General features: G+C 38.7%; 1 protein-coding gene across 39 annotated transcripts in view; it reads left to right on the top strand.

Annotated features, from left to right (window-relative positions):
* The window catches only part of ptprda (protein tyrosine phosphatase receptor type Da), a 945,911-nt gene that overhangs the window by 775,985 nt on the left and 149,437 nt on the right, over nt 1-20,489 (top strand). For all 39 annotated transcript variants that reach the window (XM_089127357.1, XM_089127359.1, XM_039669504.2 and 36 more), the window contains one exon: nt 19,227-19,368. In XM_089127357.1, the coding sequence (XP_088983483.1) occupies nt 19,227-19,368 (142 nt within the window). The remainder of the gene's footprint in view (nt 1-19,226; nt 19,369-20,489) is intronic.

Raw genomic sequence — 20,489 nt, 5'->3', positions numbered from 1 at the left:
CAGTAGACATGTGCAACTATGGCAAAAGATTAAAGTAATGTCAAAAAAGTAAACACTAAAAGCCTCATATCTTCTAAAAATGTAATTATACATCATTTGTTTCTAAATTAAATTATACAAATATTATAACTTCCCCAATTTTTCCTTTTTTTCATTTAAGAATTATGTTTACGTTCAAAAACAGCCAGAATTGTTGTAAAATTCATAAAAAAATAATAATCTGAGTCATACGTAGTGCTATACTGCCCTCTTGTGTTCAATATCAGGTAGGCCTATTGTGTATATTCCCACCGGTTAATCAACGTGTGACTCCGCTGGGACTTGGGAGCTTTTAAATCGCTTACTTAAAACCGAAAGTCAAAATACGGATGTCCGCACAAGACATTAATGGTGTGGAGTAGAGCGAGCATTTTAAATAAATTCCTATTAAGTAGGATTGAACTAAACAGAAAGAATGTTCACTCTGTTCTGCTGGTTCCTCGCTGGTGGATCATATGATTACTTTGTCATAATCTATGACAAAAATGCTATTATAAACCATATTAATAATAGATAATACACATTGCTCTTATTTTTGAAAAATACATTCATGAAAAACAAGATAACAAAAATCATACAAAAATATAGCCATGGCTGCCATAAATGTTTGAAATGCATAGGACAGATGTTTAATGACGCAGCAACATATAATTGAAAGGCAATTAATAATCGGTCATTACGTCACTGCATTATGATATTACGGCTCCAATACGGTGCAGCACAAAGCACTTATGTGCATCCCGAGCGGAGAATGATGTGCTTGAAGCCACATGAAGTTACAGCGCAGTGAGTCCGTATTGAAAAGTTCAAAGCACAAAGGAAATACATATTTATGAACAGTGTATTATACATTATCTATCTATGCAATAGTTTATTGAGCCTTTTCTTTTAAAGGTTTTAAATTTCAGTTACTGTGTGCGTGAAGAACAATTATAGTGCTCTGACTCTAGTGTTGTGATCTAACCGACAGCGTCCGACACCCGGTAGAAAGTAACACGGTTAAGTTACAGCAATAAAGTCCAGCAAGAAAAAGTTTCTTCATTCGAAAATATAGACCTTTAGACCTTTATCTTAAAGATCCAGTATAATAGGATTAACATTCAATCATCTTGAAGATCGTTTCATCATTGACTGTAACCGAATGTGACGTGCTGTTTGAATGCTGAATGGAGAATGACTGACAGGCGCAGAGAGGGAAAAGTTTGTGTTTTTGAATTTAATGACTTAAATATTAATTTCTATATCACATAATAGCTTCAGAACACTAATAATACAGTACACAAAAACTTTATGGTACTTTAGAAAGTTTTTGTGCCTTTGTGCCTAACATAGAATAGTATATATGCACAATATAGAATTTGAATCAGCCTCGTCAAAGATGGCAGTGTCAGAGCCGATACCGATCCTGAGTATCTAATCGGCGCACTTCTTTTCAACAGTCAAATTGAAATTGAAATTGAAATTGCTTGAAACTCAACAGATACATCACATTTATTAGCCAGTAGACATGTGCAAAGTTTCAGAAACGGGCATAGTGCAAGGACTAAATAGCGCCACCTTTTGACAGAAGTGGGGTTGTTAGTTTTATCTACAGTTACAAAAATCGCTATATACATTGTACTCCTCAAGCCGGACAACTTTCTAATACATAGTCATTAGCTCAGACCAAGAGGAAGTCAGATATTTTGGTTTGAATATGGTGAGTCTCTCTCTGAGCCTACGTCCCTGTATGGCAAGCCCTTTTAACATTTAAAAGCTAAGTTTGCCTGTCCGGAATTAACATTGTAGATATCAACAACGTCTTTCTGTCTATTCGTAATTACATTTTGGATAGTTTGTATTATCATTTAAGATATCTGTATAACATAATTGTGACTAGTCGAAATGACAGAGTATGGCAAGCCGTTTTAACATTTAATCATAAAAGGGCCAAAGCCTTCGGCACAGCCACCCGGGTGCATTTAGGTAACTAAAGGAACCGGGGTTGCGGTGCCACCGGCTTGGGCCCGCCATCGCTGCTCGCAGCTATATTTAGGGCCCAAGCCCTGAAAGGGCGAAGGTCCTATTGTTTTCCTAAGGATTATTTATTAGGGCCCAAGCCCTGAAAGGGCGAAGGCCCTATTGTTTTCCTTCCGATTATTTTTTTTTTTTTTTTTTTTTCTTTTATTTTTCTAACGACTATTCGGGCACTTTTGGGGCCCTTAACATGCTCGAAAACTCTTGAAACTTTGCACACGGGTCAGAACCCGCGGCCATCAGGGCCGGGCTGAAGCTGGTACCCGGGCGTGGCAGGGGGGCTCGACAGCGCCCCCTGGAACGGGGTCCGAACACTTGGTCCATAAATCAAACACGCTTGCATGTAATAATATGAAACTCGGTACACATGTTGATCTCATCGTTTCATCTATACCTCGCGCTTTTACTTTTTACCCCAGCCCAACAGGAAGTCGGCTATTTAGGGTTGTTCGTAAAACACTCGCAATGGAATTTTTAATACTCCTCCTAGAGCTTTGATCCAAATTCGACGAAACTCGGTCAGCGTGAAGTCAAGACATGGAGGATGAAAGTTTGCGAGGGGATTTTTGATATCTCGAACGGTTTGGCCGTGGCGAGGAAACAAAATTATGGCGAGAAACGTGAAACAGGAAGTGTGTTATAACTTCAGCATACATTAACTGATCTTGATGAAACTTCAGCAGTGGGTTCGCTGTAAGAGGACGATCACATGGATGTGACTATTGTGAGTCAAAGTTATAGCGCCACCAACTGGCAGCAGGAAGTGTGTCATTTTCAAAATGCTTTGAAATCACCCTCTAATTTTAACTCGATTTGCTTCAAACTTCATCTGTATAATGCAAATACATGGCAGATGAAGACCTGTAAATGGATTCTTGATATCTTTGAAACTGTTGCCGTGGCAACGCATCAAACTTTACCATTCTTTTAGGATGCTTTTGAGACTCTTAGCATGCTTCAAATTGCATGAAACTCGACAGACACATCACATTTGTTAGCCAGTAGACATGTGCAACATTTCAGAAACGGGCGTGGTGAGGGCTCAGTAGCGCCACCTTTTGACAAAAGTGGGGTTGTTAGTTTTATCTACAGTTACAAAAATCGGTATGTATATTGTACTCCTCGAGCCGGACAACTTTCTAATTGACACTCATTAGCTAGGACCCACAGAAAGTCAGATATGTTTGTTTGAATGTAGAGAAAATCTCAGAATTTTGCCAGTCTCTCAGTGTCTCTCTGTGTGAGTGAGAGGAGGGGCGCCTGTCAGGTTAATTTTAACCCTTTATTTGCTGTGTGCGAGTTCTCTGGCATTTTCGGGGGCCTTAACATCCTCTAAAACTCTTGAAACTTTGCACACGGGTCAGAACCCATGGCCATCAGGGCCAGGCAGAAGCTGGTAACCGGGCGTGGCAGGGCGGCTCGACAGCGCCCCCTGGACTGGGATTCGAAAATTTGTCCATAAATCAAACACACTTGCATGAATTAATATGAAACTTGGTACAATTAAAGATCACATCAGGCCAAACAACTTTCGTGCTCTAAGTTTTAAGAAGGAAGTTGGGAATTATGGGTTGTTTGAATAATTCTCCTAGGAGAAATACATCAAATTACAACGCATTTGTTTACCAATCACAACCAAACTCGGTGTGCATGAAGTCAAGACATTGAGGATGCTCAATTCCGGACGGATTTTTGATATCTCGAACGGTCTGGCCGTGACGAGGAAATGAATTTTATGACTAAAAAAGGACACATAAAATGTGTTATAACTTTGCTCATTTTACCTACAGTTACAAAACTTTCCACGTATATTGTTCTCGTCAAGCCGATCAACTTTCCAATTTAAAGTCATTCGCTCTGAGCAACAGAAAGTCAGATATTGTAGTTTGAATGGATTTATTTCCCCTGCGATTCACTCACTCTCTCTCTCTCTCTCTCTCTCTCTCTCTGTGTGGGTGTGTGTGTCTGTGTGGGGAGGGGAGGGCTGTTGTCTGTGTTTGTGTGTATGTGTGGGGGGGAGGGGAGGGCTGTTGTCTGTGTTTATGTATGTTTGAACCACACAGTGTGGCTGGCTGCGATTTTTCCTATAAGTCCTTGTCTCTAAGTCCTTGTCTTTTTGCATAACAATTTTGTATTTTTTTTAAATGACAAAATAGGCATATAACCCCCATCTTTTAAATGTATAGTTTGCTTTAAATAAAAGTAAGATTGTATTTGTAATTGAAGCTGAATGAATTTAAAATTCTTGTGCTATATTTCAATATATTTGTTTTCCTTAAGATTTTAAAACACTAACTTCATTCTTTTCTGAATTACAAATATTTGTTTCTGTATAAAATAATACTCTGACTAAAAACACATTTGATGTTTCTTTTTGTATTTTTATTTACATGTATTTATGTATGTGTGTGTGTGTGTGTGTGTGTGTGTGTGTGTGTGTGTGTGTGTGTATGTATAAAGTGCAGGTTTTTTTAGATAAAGTAGAATTTCTATAACTATGTGTTGAACTGATAAATCACTCTTGTGTGTGTTAAACACAATCTACTTAATACAGACAACTTCATTATAAAGATAAATAACAAATCCAAAAAAATATATGATTATAATCTATGACAAAAAAGCCATTACAAACTATATTAGTGGTAAATACACATTGCTCTTTGTATTGTTGTAAAATACATTCATGAAAAACAAGATAACAAAAATCAAAAAGATAAATTATTTTAGATAATTATTTTAAATGTATAGCAGAGATGTTAAATGAGGCAGCAACATACAAACTTTCTAGAACAACATGGACCTGAATAGCTGGTTTTTATGGAGGACAGTGAATAGGAAGAGGGTGCAAATCAAACAGCTCATTCTCAGACTACACAGCAAACAGCTTAAGTTTTTAGTGCTTTGTTTGAGGTTTTTAGTGCTCTGTCCTATCTATTATCTACATATAATAGATGGAACAGAACAAGAAAGGCAATTAATAATCTGTCATTGCGTCACTGCATTATGATATGAAAGGCTCAGTACAGTGTGGCACAAAACGCTTATGCGCATCCCGAGTGGAGAATGATGCGCTTAAAGCCACATGGAGTTACAGCGCACAGCGCATCGAGTCCGCATTGATGCAAGCTCTACAATACACTTCTTTTCGACAGTCAAAGTGGGGGTTACGTTTTTGCACGTCATACAGAATAACCCTAAAGGCACCAAGGTGGCGGTGCCACCGGCTTTATATTAAATATAAATATAGCTGTGAGCAGCGATAAAGGGCCAAAGCCGGTGGTACCACCATCCCGGTGCCTTTAGGTAACTAAAGGCATCGGGGTTGCGGTGCCACCGGCTTGGGCCCGCAATCGCTGCTCGCAGCTATATTTCTTTAGTATTATTATTATTTTGCTACCTTTTGGGCACTTTTGGGGCCCTTAACGTGCTCGAAAACTCTTGAAACTTTGCACACGGGTCAGAACCCGCGGCCATCAGAGCCGGGCTGAAGATGGTACCCGGGCGTGGCAGGGCAGCTCGTCAGCGCCCCCTGGAACGGGGTCCGAACACTTGGTCCATAACTCAAACACGCTTGTATGTAATAATATGAAACTCGGTACACATGTTGATCTCATCGTTTCATCTATACCTCGCGCTCTTACTTTTTACCCCAGCCCAACAGGAATTTGGCTATTGAGGTTTGTTTGTAAAACGCTCGCAATGGAATGTCAAATACTCCTCCTAGAGCTTTGATCCACATTCGACGAAACTCGGTCAGCGTGAAGTCAAGACATTGAGGATGAAAATTTGCGAGGGGATTTTTTATATCTCGAACGGTTTGTCCGTGGCGAGGAAACGAAATCATGGCGAGAAACGTGAAACAGGAAGTGTGTTATAACTTCAGCATACATTAACTGATCTTGATGAAACTTCAGCAGTGTGTTCGCTGTAAGAGGACGATCACATGGATGTGACTATTGTGAGTCAAAGTTATAGCGCCACCAACTGGCAGCAGGAAGTGTGTCACTTTCAAAATGCTTAGATATCACCCTTTTATTTTTACCCGATTTGCTTCAAACTTCATATGTATAATGTAAACATACGGCAGATGTAGACCTGTGAATGGATTCTTGATATCTTTGAAACTGTTGCCGTGGCGACGCATCAAACTTTACCCTTCTTTTAGGATGCTTTTAGGATGCTTTTGAGACCCTTAGCATGCTTCAAATTGCATGAAACTCGACAGACACATCACATTTATTAGCCAGTAGACATGTGCAAAGTTGCAGAAACGGGCGTGGTGAGGGCTCAGTAGCGCCACCTTTTGACAAAAGTGGGGTGGTTAGTTTTAACTAGAGTTACAAAAATTGGTATGTATATTGTACTCCTCGAGCCGGACAACTTTCTAATTGACACTTATTAGCTAGGACCCACAGAAAGTCAGATATTTTTGTTTGAATATGGCCACTCTGAGCCTTTGGCTGGCTGGCTGGCTGTCTGTGTGTGTGTGTGTGTGTGTGTGTGTGCAGGGGGAGGGGGCTTAACCATTTCACTGCTGTGTGTATGACCTGCATAAAGAAAATACATTTCTCAAGCCTGGTATTTTTTAAATAAGTTTTTATTTTTATTTTTTATAAGTAAAGGCATATAACTAGTTTAATTGTAGTGAATTGACAATAGTTTTATATAATTAGTTTATTAATCAGATTAACTTGGTCAATAAACTTGGTCTGAAAATTTGGTCCATAAATCAAACACACTTGCATGTAATAATATGAAACTTGGTACACATATAGATCTCATCGTTTCATATATACTTCACACTCTTACTTTTTACCCCAGCCCAACAGGAAGTTGGCTATTTAGGGTTGTGTTTAAAACACATGCAATGTAATTTAAATTATTGCTCCTAGAGCACTGAACCAAATTCGACGAAACTCGATCAGCGTGAAGTCAAGACATTAAGGATGAAAAAGTGCCACGGGATTTTTGATATCTCGAACGGTTTGGCCGTGGCGAGGAAACGAAATTATGGCGAGAAACATGGAACAGGATGTGTGTTATAACTTCAGCATACATTAACTGATCTTGATGAAACTTCAGCAGTGTTTTCGCTGTAAGAGACCGATCACATGGATGTGACTATTGTGAGTCAAAGTTATAGCGCCACCAACTGGCAGCAGGAAGTGTGTCACTTTCAAAATGCCGTGGCAACGAAACAAACTTTAACATTATTTTTTGATGCTTTTGGGACTCTTAGCTTGCTTGAAATTGCTTGAAACTCAACAGATACATCACATTTATTAGCCAATAGACATGTGCAACTATGGCAAAAGATTAAAGTATCAAATGTCAAAAAAGTAAACACTAAAAGCCTCATATCTTCTAAAAATGTAATTATACATCATTTGTTTCTAAATTAAATTATACAAATATTATAACTTCCCCAATTTTTCCTTTTTTTCATTTAAGATTTGTGTTTACGTTCAAAAACAGCCAGAATTGTTGTAAAATTCATAAAAAAATAATAATCTGAGTCATACGTAGTGCTATACTGCCCTCTTGTGTTCAATATCAGGTAGGCCTATTGTGTATATTCCCACCGGTTAATCAACGTGTGACTCCGCTGGGACTTGGGAGCTTTTAAATCGCTTACTTAAAACCGAAAGTCAAAATACGGATGTCCGCACAAGACATTAATGGTGTGGAGTAGAGCGAGCATTTTAAATAAATTCCTATTAAGTAGGATTGAACTAAACAGAAAGAATGTTCACTCTGTTCTGCTGGTTCCTCGCTGGTGGATCATATGATTACTTTGTCATAATCTATGACAAAAATGCTATTATAAACCATATTAATAATAGATAATACACATTGCTCTTATTTTTGAAAAATACATTCATGAAAAACAAGATAACAAAAATCATTAAAAAAAAAATATAGCCATGGCTGCTATAAAGCAACATATAATTGAAAGGCAATTAATAATCTGTCATTACGTCACTGCATTATGATATTACGGCTCCAATACGGTGCAGCACAAAGCACTTATGTGCATCCCGAGCGGAGAATGATGTGCTTGAAGCCACATGAAGTTACAGCGCATTGAGTCCGTATTGAAAAGTTCAAAGCACAAAGGAAATACATATTTATGAACAGTGTATTATACATTATCTATCTATGCAATAGTTTATTGAGCCTTTTCTTTTAAAGGTTTTAAATTTCAGTTACTGTGTGCGTGAAGAACAATTATAGTGCTCTGACTCTAGTGTTGTGATCTAACCGACAGCGTCCGACACCCGGTAGAAAGTAACACGATTAAGTTACAGCAATAAAGTCCAGCAAGAAAAAGTTTCTTCATTCGAAAATATAGACCTTTAGACCTTTATCTTAAAGATCCAGTATAATAGGATTAACATTGAATCATTGAAGATCGTTTCATCATTGACTGTAACCGAATGTGACGTGCTGTTTGAATGCTGAATGGAGAATGACTGACAGGCGCAGAGAGGGAAAAGTTTGTGTTCTTGAATTTAATGACTTAAATATTAATTTCTATATCACATAATAGCTTCAGAACACTAATAATACAGTACACAAAAACTTTATGGTACTTTAGAAAGTTTTTGTGCCTTTGTGCCTAACAGAATAGTATATGCACAATATAGAATTTGAATCAGCCTCGTCAAAGATGGCAGTGTCAGAGCCGATACCGATCCTGAGTATCTAATCGGCGCACTTCTTTTCAACAGTCAAATTGAAATTGAAATTGCTTGAAACTCAACAGATACATCACATTTATTAGCCAGTAGACGTGCAAAGTTTCAGAAACGGGCAATGTGCAAGGACTAAATAGCGCCACCTTTTGACAAAAGTGGGGTTGTTAGTTTTATCTACAGTTACAAAAATCGGTATATACATTGTACTCCTCAAGCCGGACAACTTTCTAATACATAGTCATTAGCTCGGACCAAGAGGAAGTCAGATATTTTGGTTTGAATATGGTGAGCCTCTCTCTGAGCCTACGTCCCTGTATGGCAAGCCCTTTTAACATTTAAAAGCTAAGTTTGCCTGTCCGGAATTAACATTGTAGATATCAACAACGTCTTTCTGTCTATTCGTAATTACATTTTGGATAGTTTGTATTATCATTTAAGACATCTGTAACATAATTGTGACTAGTCGAAATGACAGAGTATGGCAAGCCGTTTTAACATTTAATCATAAAAGGGCCAAAGCCTTCGGCACCGCTACCCGGGTGCCTTTAGGTAACTAAAGGAACCGGGGTTGCGGTGCCACCGGCTTGGGCCCGCCATCGCTGCTCGCAGCTATATTGTATAATTAATTCTAATGTGAAGATCATAACAACCCACAAATAGTTACTCAAGTGGTACTACTTTCTTCTAAAGGAATTACTAATTATTTGGATCAGTATTCTAAAGGGAAAAGTATGGCAACTCCCAAGTATTGACTAAAATCATTGTAAGATTTTGAATGTTTTTGTAAGGCTTTAAATAGTAATTCCTTCTGATGGATTAGGTAATGCTTAAATCTTTTCTAGTGGGTTACCATGATCTTCACTTTAGAATACTGATCCAGATAAATGAGTAATTCTTTCTGAATGATTTGGTAATACTTGAGACAGTACTTGAGTCAGTACTAGTGGGTTACCTTGATCTTCACTTTTGAATTAATTATGCATATGCATTACTCTCATTAAAGGAGAAAACGCAAGTATCTGAGTTTTTGCAGAACTACACCCCCTCTGGCGACAAGCGAAACTGCGTGCGTGCTCACACACACATACACGCACGTTTGCACAAGCTGTTCATAACCAAAGGAGCATCAGCCACACACTGTGTGGCACACATCTTTTGTTACAGTCATAATGAGGTAATACAGTTATAAATCTGCAGGTCATTTAACATATATGAAAGGAAAGGCATTCAAATACACACTTATGTGTGTGTGAGAGGAAAACCGGGATAGTAGCAAACTTCGGTTTTTGTTTCCATCTATCTCCATATTGAACTGTTTTATGTGCTTACTGTATCCACGTATGATTGTATAATAATGGAAACACGTTCATGAACAATATAAGTTTTTACTTTGTATAGGACCCGTTTGAGCCTTAGAGCAGACCGGAGATCTCTCCGTTTGTTGAAAGCCTTCCCGATGTTGACTCTCGTCTTAGTCCGATGCCTGGCACTGGACAGACAGAAGTTGTATTTTCTTTGTCTCACGTGAAGTTTGCGTTGGGGTTTGGAATGAACTACAAGCCGGTCTCTTTGGGACTGTTTACACCTGGCCACAATGCGTTTTCTCAGATCGGATAGCTATCTGATTTATCAAAACGATTCCATTAGGCCTACACCTGGTCACATAAATGTGTTTTTGCAAAACGGATATAATCTGATCTTCAATTCCCGCGCTATATATGCTACAGAATTCATGAAGTGCACGTCACCGAAAGCAACAGATATGAGCTGCATTTTATTAATCATCGGCTAATTTCAAAATTAGCGATCTCAATGATCAGAGAAGGGCTCATTCAGCCCATCAGGCGATTGTTTAAGCATGTATGGGTTAGAAAACGGCTATTTTTAACATGAAATGTTGAGCAATGCACCTTTAATTATGAACCTGTATAAACTCCACCCCTTTTCATGGCTCCGCTCATTGTCTTTTGACTTCCAGTTCGTATTTCCACAGCGATCTATACGTATTTATGAATAAAATGCTCGTTTCAAAAGCTTCCTTCTCTACTGACATTTGTCATGGGATCAGTTTTAAACATTACAGTGCTCTTGATAACTTTTGTTAACTCTACAATAAGAAATCCACTTAAGCAGCTAATTATTCTTTGTCAGTAATGCTGTAGTAATATACAGAGCTACCGCAAAACCGGAAGTTCAAAGAAAACATTCTGCATGCACGTTTCTCTGGCGCATAAGGTCTATATAAACTCAACTACAAAAAAAAAAAAAAAAAAGAAACATCCCTTTTTCAGGACTGTGTGACTTTCAACAATGATGTACAAATGTTCAATTAACCATAATCAATTAATTAACATGCACCTGTGGAATGGTCGTTAAGACCTTAACAGCTTACATAGAGTAGGCATTTAAGGTCACAGTTCTAAAAACACAGAACACTAAAGAGACTTGTATACCGACTGTAAAAAACACTGAATATCACACCTGCGTGACAGGGACAGGATGGCCACAACAACTGCCCGAGTCACACCAGGAATACACAATCCCTCCATCAGTGCTCAGACTGTCCGCAATAGGCTGAGAGAGGCTGGACTGAGGGCTTGTAGGGTTGTTGTAAGGCATGTCCTTACCAGACATCACCAGCAACAACGCCGCCTATGGGCACAAACCCACCTTCACTGGACCAGATAGGAGTGGGAAAAAGTGCTCTTCACTGATGAGCCACCGTTTTGTCTATTGGATGGATTTGTGTTTATTGTCGTAGGAATGAGCGTTACACCCGAGGCCTGTACCCTGGAGCGGGATCGATTTGGAGGTGGGGGTTCCGTCATGGTCTGGGGTGGTATAACACATCACCATCGGACTGAGCTTGTTGTCATTGCAGGCAATCTCATTGGCTTCCGGTACAGGGAAGACATCCTCCTCCCTCATGCGGTACCCTTTATGCATGCTCACCCGGACATGATCCTCCAGCAGGACAATGCTACCAACCAAACTGCTCGTTCTGTGCATGAGTTTCTGCATGACAGCAACGTCAGTGTTCTGCCATGGCCAGCGAAGAGCCCGGATATCAATCCCATTGAGCACGTCTGGGACCTGTTGGAACGCAGGGTGAGGGCTAGGGCTATTCCCCCCAGAAATGTCCAGGAACTTGCAAATGCCTTGGTGGAAGTGTGGGGTGACATTTCACAGCAAGAACTGAAATCTGGTCCAGACCATGAGGAGGAGATGCACTGCAGTTCTTCAAGCAGCTGGTGGCCACACCAGATACTGATTGGTACTTTTTATTTTGAGCCTCCCTTCATTCAGGGACACCTTATTATATTTCTGTTAGTCACATGTCTGTGAAACATTTTTAGTTTATGTCTTATGGTGTTGACTCTCTTAGAGTTCATACAAATATTTACACACATTGTTTAATGAAAGTAAAAACAGTTGAATGTCAGAGGACGTTTCTTTCTTTTTTTGCTGAGTTTAATAGTTCTTAGTAGTTCTCTGTGAGGTATGACATTTATTTTTTTGATTAGCTAATAGTGAATTACCACATTCTACTGAGCACTATTACTTACTAATTTGTTAATCAGAGTTCTCTTACGAGAGGTTCTCTCATATTGCGTAAGCTAGCTTACGCTACGGGAAAGATTCATCTTTTCTGAGAAGTTCGATGGTTCGCTCAGGGAGAACTGCTACAGCCTATGAGGGAACTCGGTTGAACACGTGGCCAATGAGAAGCAGACACGCTCTCATTGCATCAAAGCCCGCCAAACGGCGTGGCCCGAGTCTATAAATAGGCGAGTTTCCAGCTGTTTTCCGATTTTCATCAATTCAGCGAGGCTATACGCATCTGCTGATCTCCGAGAGTAAGCCGTGTCGCCGTGGAGAAGGCATCTCTTAGCGAGCGTGGACAGAGTCTGAGGAAGCCGGCCGTCTTCGCCACCTTCAGGCATCCTGTTAGCTAACGCCATCTGGCGACAAGAGATCTTACTGCTGTGGCTCAGTGGTAAAACACAAAGCTTTTCGCGCCAGAGACCCGTGTTCGATTCCGGCTCTTGCAGATAATTTTATGCAGCTCTGAGCTCACGGCCAGCTTTCTTACGTTACAGAAAGCGGCCGCGCTCTCCCGCGCACATGCATCAGTGGCGACATGAGAAACGAGTGTGTTTTTAGCCCGCCGAGGCCGGTTAGCACCCATGTCTCTAACGTTTCTCTTTCCTCGTTCGAGCGGCCGTAAACGCCCCCCGTGCATAACTTCACAGAAAATGGGTTTATGGTGTGTTAGTTCCTCCGAGGCTGGACCTGTTCGCCACTATCACGCCGTCTTATCTGCTCGCACTAGTCAGCTTGTGTCTTTACTGCTGTGGCTCAGTGGTAAAACACACAGCTTTTCGCGCCAGAGACCCGTGTTCGATTCCGGCTCTTGCAGATAATTGTATGCAGCTCTGAGCTCGCGGTCAACTTTCTTACATTACAGATGCACATGCGTCAGCGGCGACATGAGAAACGAGTGTGTTTTTAACCCGCCGAGGCCGGTTAGCACCCATCTCTCTAACGTTTCTCTTTCCTCGTTCGAGCGGCCGAAAATGTCTATATTGCAGCAACAAGCCTGTCATAACATGAACGCCTGCAATAACGCCGACAGATTTAGATTGATGCTATTTCTGTTCAAGTGTAATAGGTGCCCACACCCATGTGCTCACCCATATTAAAACACAGCATTCCCCGTGTCTTACAGAGCCCACTCTCTTAGCTGGCTATGCTGCTAGAGTGTTATCTGTAACAGATGTGCCCAACGTTAGGTAACCGATTCGTTTCTTGTTAGTTAAAGGGGGGGTTTACTGCTTTTTTCTTTGCATGATTCTGTTTATGGGGTCCAATATAACGTGTTCGTGGTTTTTCTTTTTTAAAAAGTCTTATTTTTCATAAACTTCACCTTTATTGTAAGCCGCACTCTCCTCTGTCCTCTGAACGACCGCTTCACTTCCTGATTCTATGAAACCACTCCCTCAGAAACAGGCAGTGGGCTCAGATTGGTTAGTTTGGACCGGTGTGTGGTGATTGGCTAAACTGTCGCTCACATTGTCCGGAAGGTTAACGCCCGTTACCTTTATGGGCAAAACGTGCCTGCGCTCCGGTCCAGATGTAAATAATGGTGTTGAACTGCATTATCAGTTTGAGGCAGAATCAGACTGAGAAAGCGGCGATGAAGAGAGTCAAGCAGAACCTCACCACACACGGCTCTTACTAAACGTTTCTGAATGATAATTTGCTACATTTTTTAACTTTATACAAGATAGCAGGTTTGTTTAACACAATAGCATCTGACTGGCAACAATAGCAACTGACTGGCTACTAATGTTATACTCAAACAGTGTTGGCATTAGTTTACGTTCTTGATCAAATCGAAAATAATGTCATAAAGCATATATACATGAAAAATACGTTTAAAACATTAGTACTTATACAAAATTCAGGTCCATAATGTTTGTATGCGTTTGTCGTAGATACAAAATAGCATAGCTAGTAGCCTAGTGGCTATAAAGCCAGCACTGGCATTTGAAAAAAATAAAACACAAGGCTACATCTGGAATTATACATGCAAATACATTTAAAATGATTAAGTCTTAGCCTACTTACAGGTTGTGGCCCAACAACTGCTGCCTCCGGTTTTAAAGTTGGAACTGCTTCATGTTTTAGTAACAGTTTCTTGTTGAATCAGGCATTGAATTCATGGAGATTCTGGAAGCTGTCTTCCGTAAATGCACAGCACAGAGAGCTTAATTACGATCTTAATTACATTTTCAGGAACATAATCAAACATAAATTGTATCCATTGTTGACGAAGTACAGCGTCCGTGGGAAGCTCGAACACAGAAGACCTGATAGCTGGGTGAACACAACACACTCGACGAGCCGCAGAAATATGCGCATGCCCTTTTTTGCATTTTCCGGAGGGAGGGTTGATGCAAATGTATGGGTTAGTGACGTCTAAAACCCAGCTGTAGTCCAAATTGAGTCTCATAATTTCTGCATTTAATGCATAAAAAGTTTTTTAAAGTGCAGACAAGTGCTTACATTTTGAATATTTCAAACACAATCTTCTTTAACACTAGAACGGCCACAACAGTCATTTTGACCTTTTTGAATTTTATATCTACAATAACTTTGTTGAAAAAAATAATAAAATCCTGTTGGTACCTGACTTTTCCTAAAATTGTCTGTATTTTCATTTAAAATGCTTTTCATATAAATTAAGTTACGTAAACGTAAGGCAAAACAAAAAAAAAATGAACATATTTACCTATTTCGGCCATAGACGGTCATATTGACCGCACTGAATTTCGCGATATTTTTTTGTTAAATATTCCGCGGTTGATCTTGTTCTCTCTCAACTGTCAACAGAAAGGTCCGTCTGGTCACCTCTGTAGCGGTGTTTGCTATATAATAATTTCTACATTAGTTGTTGATCAGAAATAAGCAAATAAAACCAGACTACAGTTATCTATAATACTTACGTTATCTATAGGCTATATATCATTAGAGAGTGATTCAGAGTCAGAGTCCACATCAAGGAAAAAGAGACGGCTGCTATCATCAGACACGGCGGATCCAGATGATCCATTCATGTCGGATGATCCTGGTGAGCGCTGCTGCCCTGTCCTGCGCTGTTTGTTTTGCTGCATGGGCGGTTCACTAGTTCTGCTAGTCCTATTATTATTATTAGCCTATTGACCGCTTCGCATATCGTCACTAACATTTTCGTCATAGTTTTTTTCATTCAAACCTAGTTTTTATTTAGTTATCGTCTCGTTTTCGTCTTTGAAAAAATGTGGTTGACGAAAATAAAATTATGAAAATTATTCGTCAATGAAATAAACACTGTTTCGAATCTAACGGTCAAAATGACCGTTCGTAGCCGTTCTAGTAGTTTTGGAATTCTGGCACTTCTAGTGTTAATTTGGAATAACATGCATGCATGATTCGTACAAGACAATCTGTCTTCCCTTAATAAAAAAAAATTCTTAAAAATATGTTTAAGTGTTCTATTAGTGTACATATTTGTTTAACTAAAAATCAAAGCGGGTTATGTTCTTTTCAGGGACATACTTAACAAAATTACACTTCTTGTATTTGGTTTCTGACAAGTATTCAAAAAAGTACATTTTCCCAATGCCTTAAATAATTACTTAAACTGAACCTTAAGTATAAAAATCCACTGAATCACCTATGTTAAGTTCACTTAAAGTATACTTCAAAGTGTACTTTAATACATTGTGTGTATTTAATAAATAAAAGTAGACTAGACCTATACAACAACTAAACTATCTGTATACCTATAAGTCCACTTGTAGTGTAGTTCAGAGTATACTTGCAGTGCAAAAAACAAAACAAACAAAAAATAAATAATGCTGCACATGCACTTGGTTATGTGGACAGCATATAATTTTAAGCACAGTTTTACCATCTGAGGCAGATTTCAGTCATCATAAAAGATTTATTTTGTGGCAGGGCAAAACTGGCAGTCTTGAATCTTTTAGTGTGACATGCTCACCAACAGCTGATGATTTCTTCTGACAGTGTCAATAGTTTAGTGTGCCAATCCCGTTGTGGTGACCTTCACATGAAGAAGCAATAGGAGCACTGCTGCTATTGACGCGTGTGTGAGAGAACCATTCAGTCTTTATGCAATGCAGCATAAATATCTTATTCACCTTTTCTTATGTTATGACAGTCAGCACTACAAAAATGACCTTGAGATTAAGACTGAGCAGTTCACAAATTCCATCTTTTCCTGGGAAAACACTGCAGACTTTAGTATAAAAGCAAATTTGGGTTTGTGTGTCAAGGATATCCACCCTTATCCACCTTTTTCTGCGCCCATTCTATTTCCCATGATTCATTGCGGGTTCAACTGACTTGACGGTTTTCTACTTCCTGTTGAAGTATTTGTTTACATAGAATGCTAGCACTCTAGTCCAGACCACTCATCTAGAATGATAAATTATATAGATCAGTGGTCCAGACATTGGAAAAAATATCAGTCTACACATGCGTTTTATATTCACGGACATGACCGTTCTGAAAGAGACTTTAAAACTTTTACAGAGATCAAAGAAAAACAAAACAACAAAGAAACCTTTCTTTCAAGTGAATTTCGTTTTACACTAAATGTATCTTAATTTCAATCAATGCTTCATCAACCAATTGACTTGTTTTAAATAAGAAGTATATAAAAAAAACAATAGATGATCATGACAGAGGCGACAGCGCTCAAACTGGACTTTGGTCTCATGAATGAAACTTGGCGTATGCCTAACCTCACAGGCCTGAGAAATGACTATAGTCGCAGACATAGATGCATCTTTGAAAGCAAAGGTAGACAGGAGTCAAAGGGCTAACCAGCCTAACCTTATAGTACTGTTATTCTGCAGCAGTCAGGGTGATAGAAACTGTCGGATGTTTGCTGGATTAGGGAGATCGTGCAGTCTTGCATCAGCTATCCTTTGGAAGTTATGAAGCAAAGAAAAACGTTCATTTTGTTTTTATCTGTGATGTAATAAAAAATAATGTGATCACTGATCAGATCACATTTGATGAATGTTTTTTTTTTTTTTTTTTTTTTTCGATTTAGTTTAGCGATGTGGGGATGACACAATCTAAAACACATGGCAAAAAAGCATAGACCAGACTCGAACCGGAAGTTGACAACCGGTGTCGTCGTCATGGCAGCGCGCATTGTTTAGAGCAGAAAAAGGTGGATAAAAATTAAATATACTTTAAGTTAAACTAGTCACGTACTCAAAGTGTTCTACTTTTACTCCTCAAATACACTTTGTATTTATACACTTTAGTTTCACAAACTAAAAAGTGGGGCACTTTAGTCCCCAGAAGTTTTGAAATAGTTTCCCTCCAAGTATACTACTTGTACACTGATATTGGTATACTTAACTACATAAAATATACTTGAACTTAAATCTAAGTTTTCACTTTTATATTTCAACTACTACAAGTGAACATCTAAGTAAACTGTAAGTTTACTAGCTATATACTTATAGCCCACTTTTTAGTTTATAAAAGTACACTTGGAAGTACACTCAGTAAACTATTAGTTTTTATAACTATTAGTTTTTTTTTTTAAATTAACCTAACATCAAAGGCAAGGCAAATTCATTTATATAGCACATTTCATACACTATGGCATTCAAAGTGCTTTACAGAAATGAATTAAAATAATCGCAATTAAAGCAAGGAAACTTGAAACAGTTATACAATATTATTAAAAGAGATATGATAAATTTATAAAATGAATTACGAGTAAAACGTTGGTATACTTTTAGTGTACTAAATATACATTGTAATACAAGGGAGTATATTTTTTTCATACACTTTACTTTTTTAACTTCTCTTAGTATCCCAAGTATATTTTAACGGTGCTTTTGAGTAAACTTGAAGTTTACTTAAAACAAAACTTACTTTAAAGAAAAAAGTATGTCTCTAATAAGTACAAAAAATGTAGAAAGTAACTCTCTTGTTTTTAGTTTTAAAGGGTAACTAAACCTCTGGTCAGAGCCTGACTCCACCCACCGGCAATATTTGAAAATGCTGAAAAAGTGGGCTGACCCCAGTGGAGATAGAGGGGACGAAATAGATGCTAAAACACTCTATCCTGATCGTTTTCAATACTCACAATTCCAATTACTGACTCCCTACAGTGGTTTTGACGACTCGCGTGGTGAGCTGAAACCTGCGTACGTCACGAAGTGCGGAACATCCAATAGAAAAATTCAACTGCAGTAGCCACCGTTCAACCTGAAGATGGCAGCACTAAAACGTTTTTACACCATATATTGTAGAAATAGAACACTTTATAAACAAATGTCAAAAAAGTTACTCAAATCAGTGACTGGTATTAATAAATATCCATTCTTATAGATCATTAACTAAAAAAAGTTGGTTAGGTGTTTAGTTACTCTTTAAAGAAGTATACTACTAGCACACTTGAATAAACGTATAATTTATACGTGTAGTCAGACTTGACCAGAGTCTCAACTAATTTGTCCGTCATTCAGTCTGACATAAAAGACTATTCCTGTCGTGCAGTCTGATCTCTTATATACTGTAAGTCTTATATCATATAAACTCACAAAATACATAATTTAGGACACACACTAAAAATAAATAAATAAATCTAACAGTTTGCACTGGGCTTCAGAATGAGAAAAGACCAACATATCAGCAATTATAAATATTTCCCAGGAAACAAATCGCAGATTTGCCAAAAACCTTAACCAGACTTTCTGTGTTTCTGTGTCCTGTGTTCATACTGTTGCGTTAGGTTGAGTAAATGATGGTCTGTTGTCTGTTCATAGCTATTTGTCAGGATGAAGTGTGTATGTGCGTGTGAGTGAGCATGATTCTCTGTCGTCAATCGTGAACAAAAAAAACTCTCGTAACATATCTTGTCTCTCGCACCTGTAGGTTATAGAGTTCGATGATGGATCGGGCTCTGTGCTGAGAATCCAGCCGCTGCGGACACCACGTGATGAAGCCATTTATGAATGTGTCGCCTCCAACAGTGTTGGGGAGACGAGCGCCACGACACGACTCACTGTTTTACGTGGTAGGTCTATGACAAATAACACTCGCTAACCTTTGCTCTCTCATTGCCTTCCAGCTCTCACAGGTACGTGTTTTGTCTATTTGTTCATTTTGTCTGTTTGTATCTTTCTTCAGTGAGTACACTACTGGTAAAAAGTTTGGAACAATTTGAATACTTGTTTTAGTGCTTAGAAAGGCTGTATTTATTTGATGAAAAAATGCAGTAAAAACAGTGATATTGTAACATTTTATTACAATATAAAATAATGTGATTCATGTATGTGTGTAATGCACATTTAAAATGAAGTTTAAAATCATTGGTTACCCGTAAGCCAATCAGATTTTTGATGTATGTTATATTTTTGATGTATGTTATGCGCCGACACAGCCGCATCGAACCACAGACATCATGCATCGAACTCAAATCTATGATCGAACTTCCACTGTAAACCTGATGAAAACACTTGACTTACACTTATCTAGGCATCCATGGTACAATCACGCCTCTAAACTTATTTTTGCCAGAGTAAAACAAGAAAATATTTGTAGACAACTCTCAAACTTAGGATTAGATCTTTTAAACACAACTCTTTGTTCCTCTAGCCTGGTAATACCAGACTCTGCTACTTCACTTTGCTCTATAGACAGACGTAACTAACAGTAACAATTGATAAATTAAACTTTCCCCAAAACCAGTCGGGAGTAGGGCCACAACATCACCTCCATTTAACAGGTTTATCAAACACTCTTCTTGTTCTGGTTTGAAAAACCCCGGAATGTTCTCCATAACAGAGCGAATTGCATCCCGTGTCTCGTTTCCCATTCCATTTCTCTAACCTACAATGTAAAACTCGGTGCTTAAATCTACATCTCGGCTCTCAGCCCGCCGTCTGTTCGTTGATTGACCGGCCGTCTGAAGGCCGCTGGAAAACTGAAAGATAGGCTGCTATCTCAGACTGACTATAGGAGCGAAATGAAATTAGCGTAAGTAGGAATTAGCTCTAGTTGCAAAGCACTTACTTATTCAAAATAGACAGGGATGAAGGGCAAACGAGCATAACAAAAAACACATGGGAACAAATGAATGAAACTACTCAACAAAGAAAACGACAAACCGAATATAAACTAAACAGGAAATGGTAA

The sequence above is a fragment of the Pimephales promelas genome, chromosome 1 (genome assembly GCF_988280905.1).
Source record: "Pimephales promelas chromosome 1, fPimPro1.hap1.1, whole genome shotgun sequence".
Classification (NCBI taxonomy): domain Eukaryota; kingdom Metazoa; phylum Chordata; class Actinopteri; order Cypriniformes; family Leuciscidae; genus Pimephales; species Pimephales promelas.
Note: the sequence above shows the minus strand (reverse complement) of the source record. Positions and strands in the feature narration are given on the sequence as shown.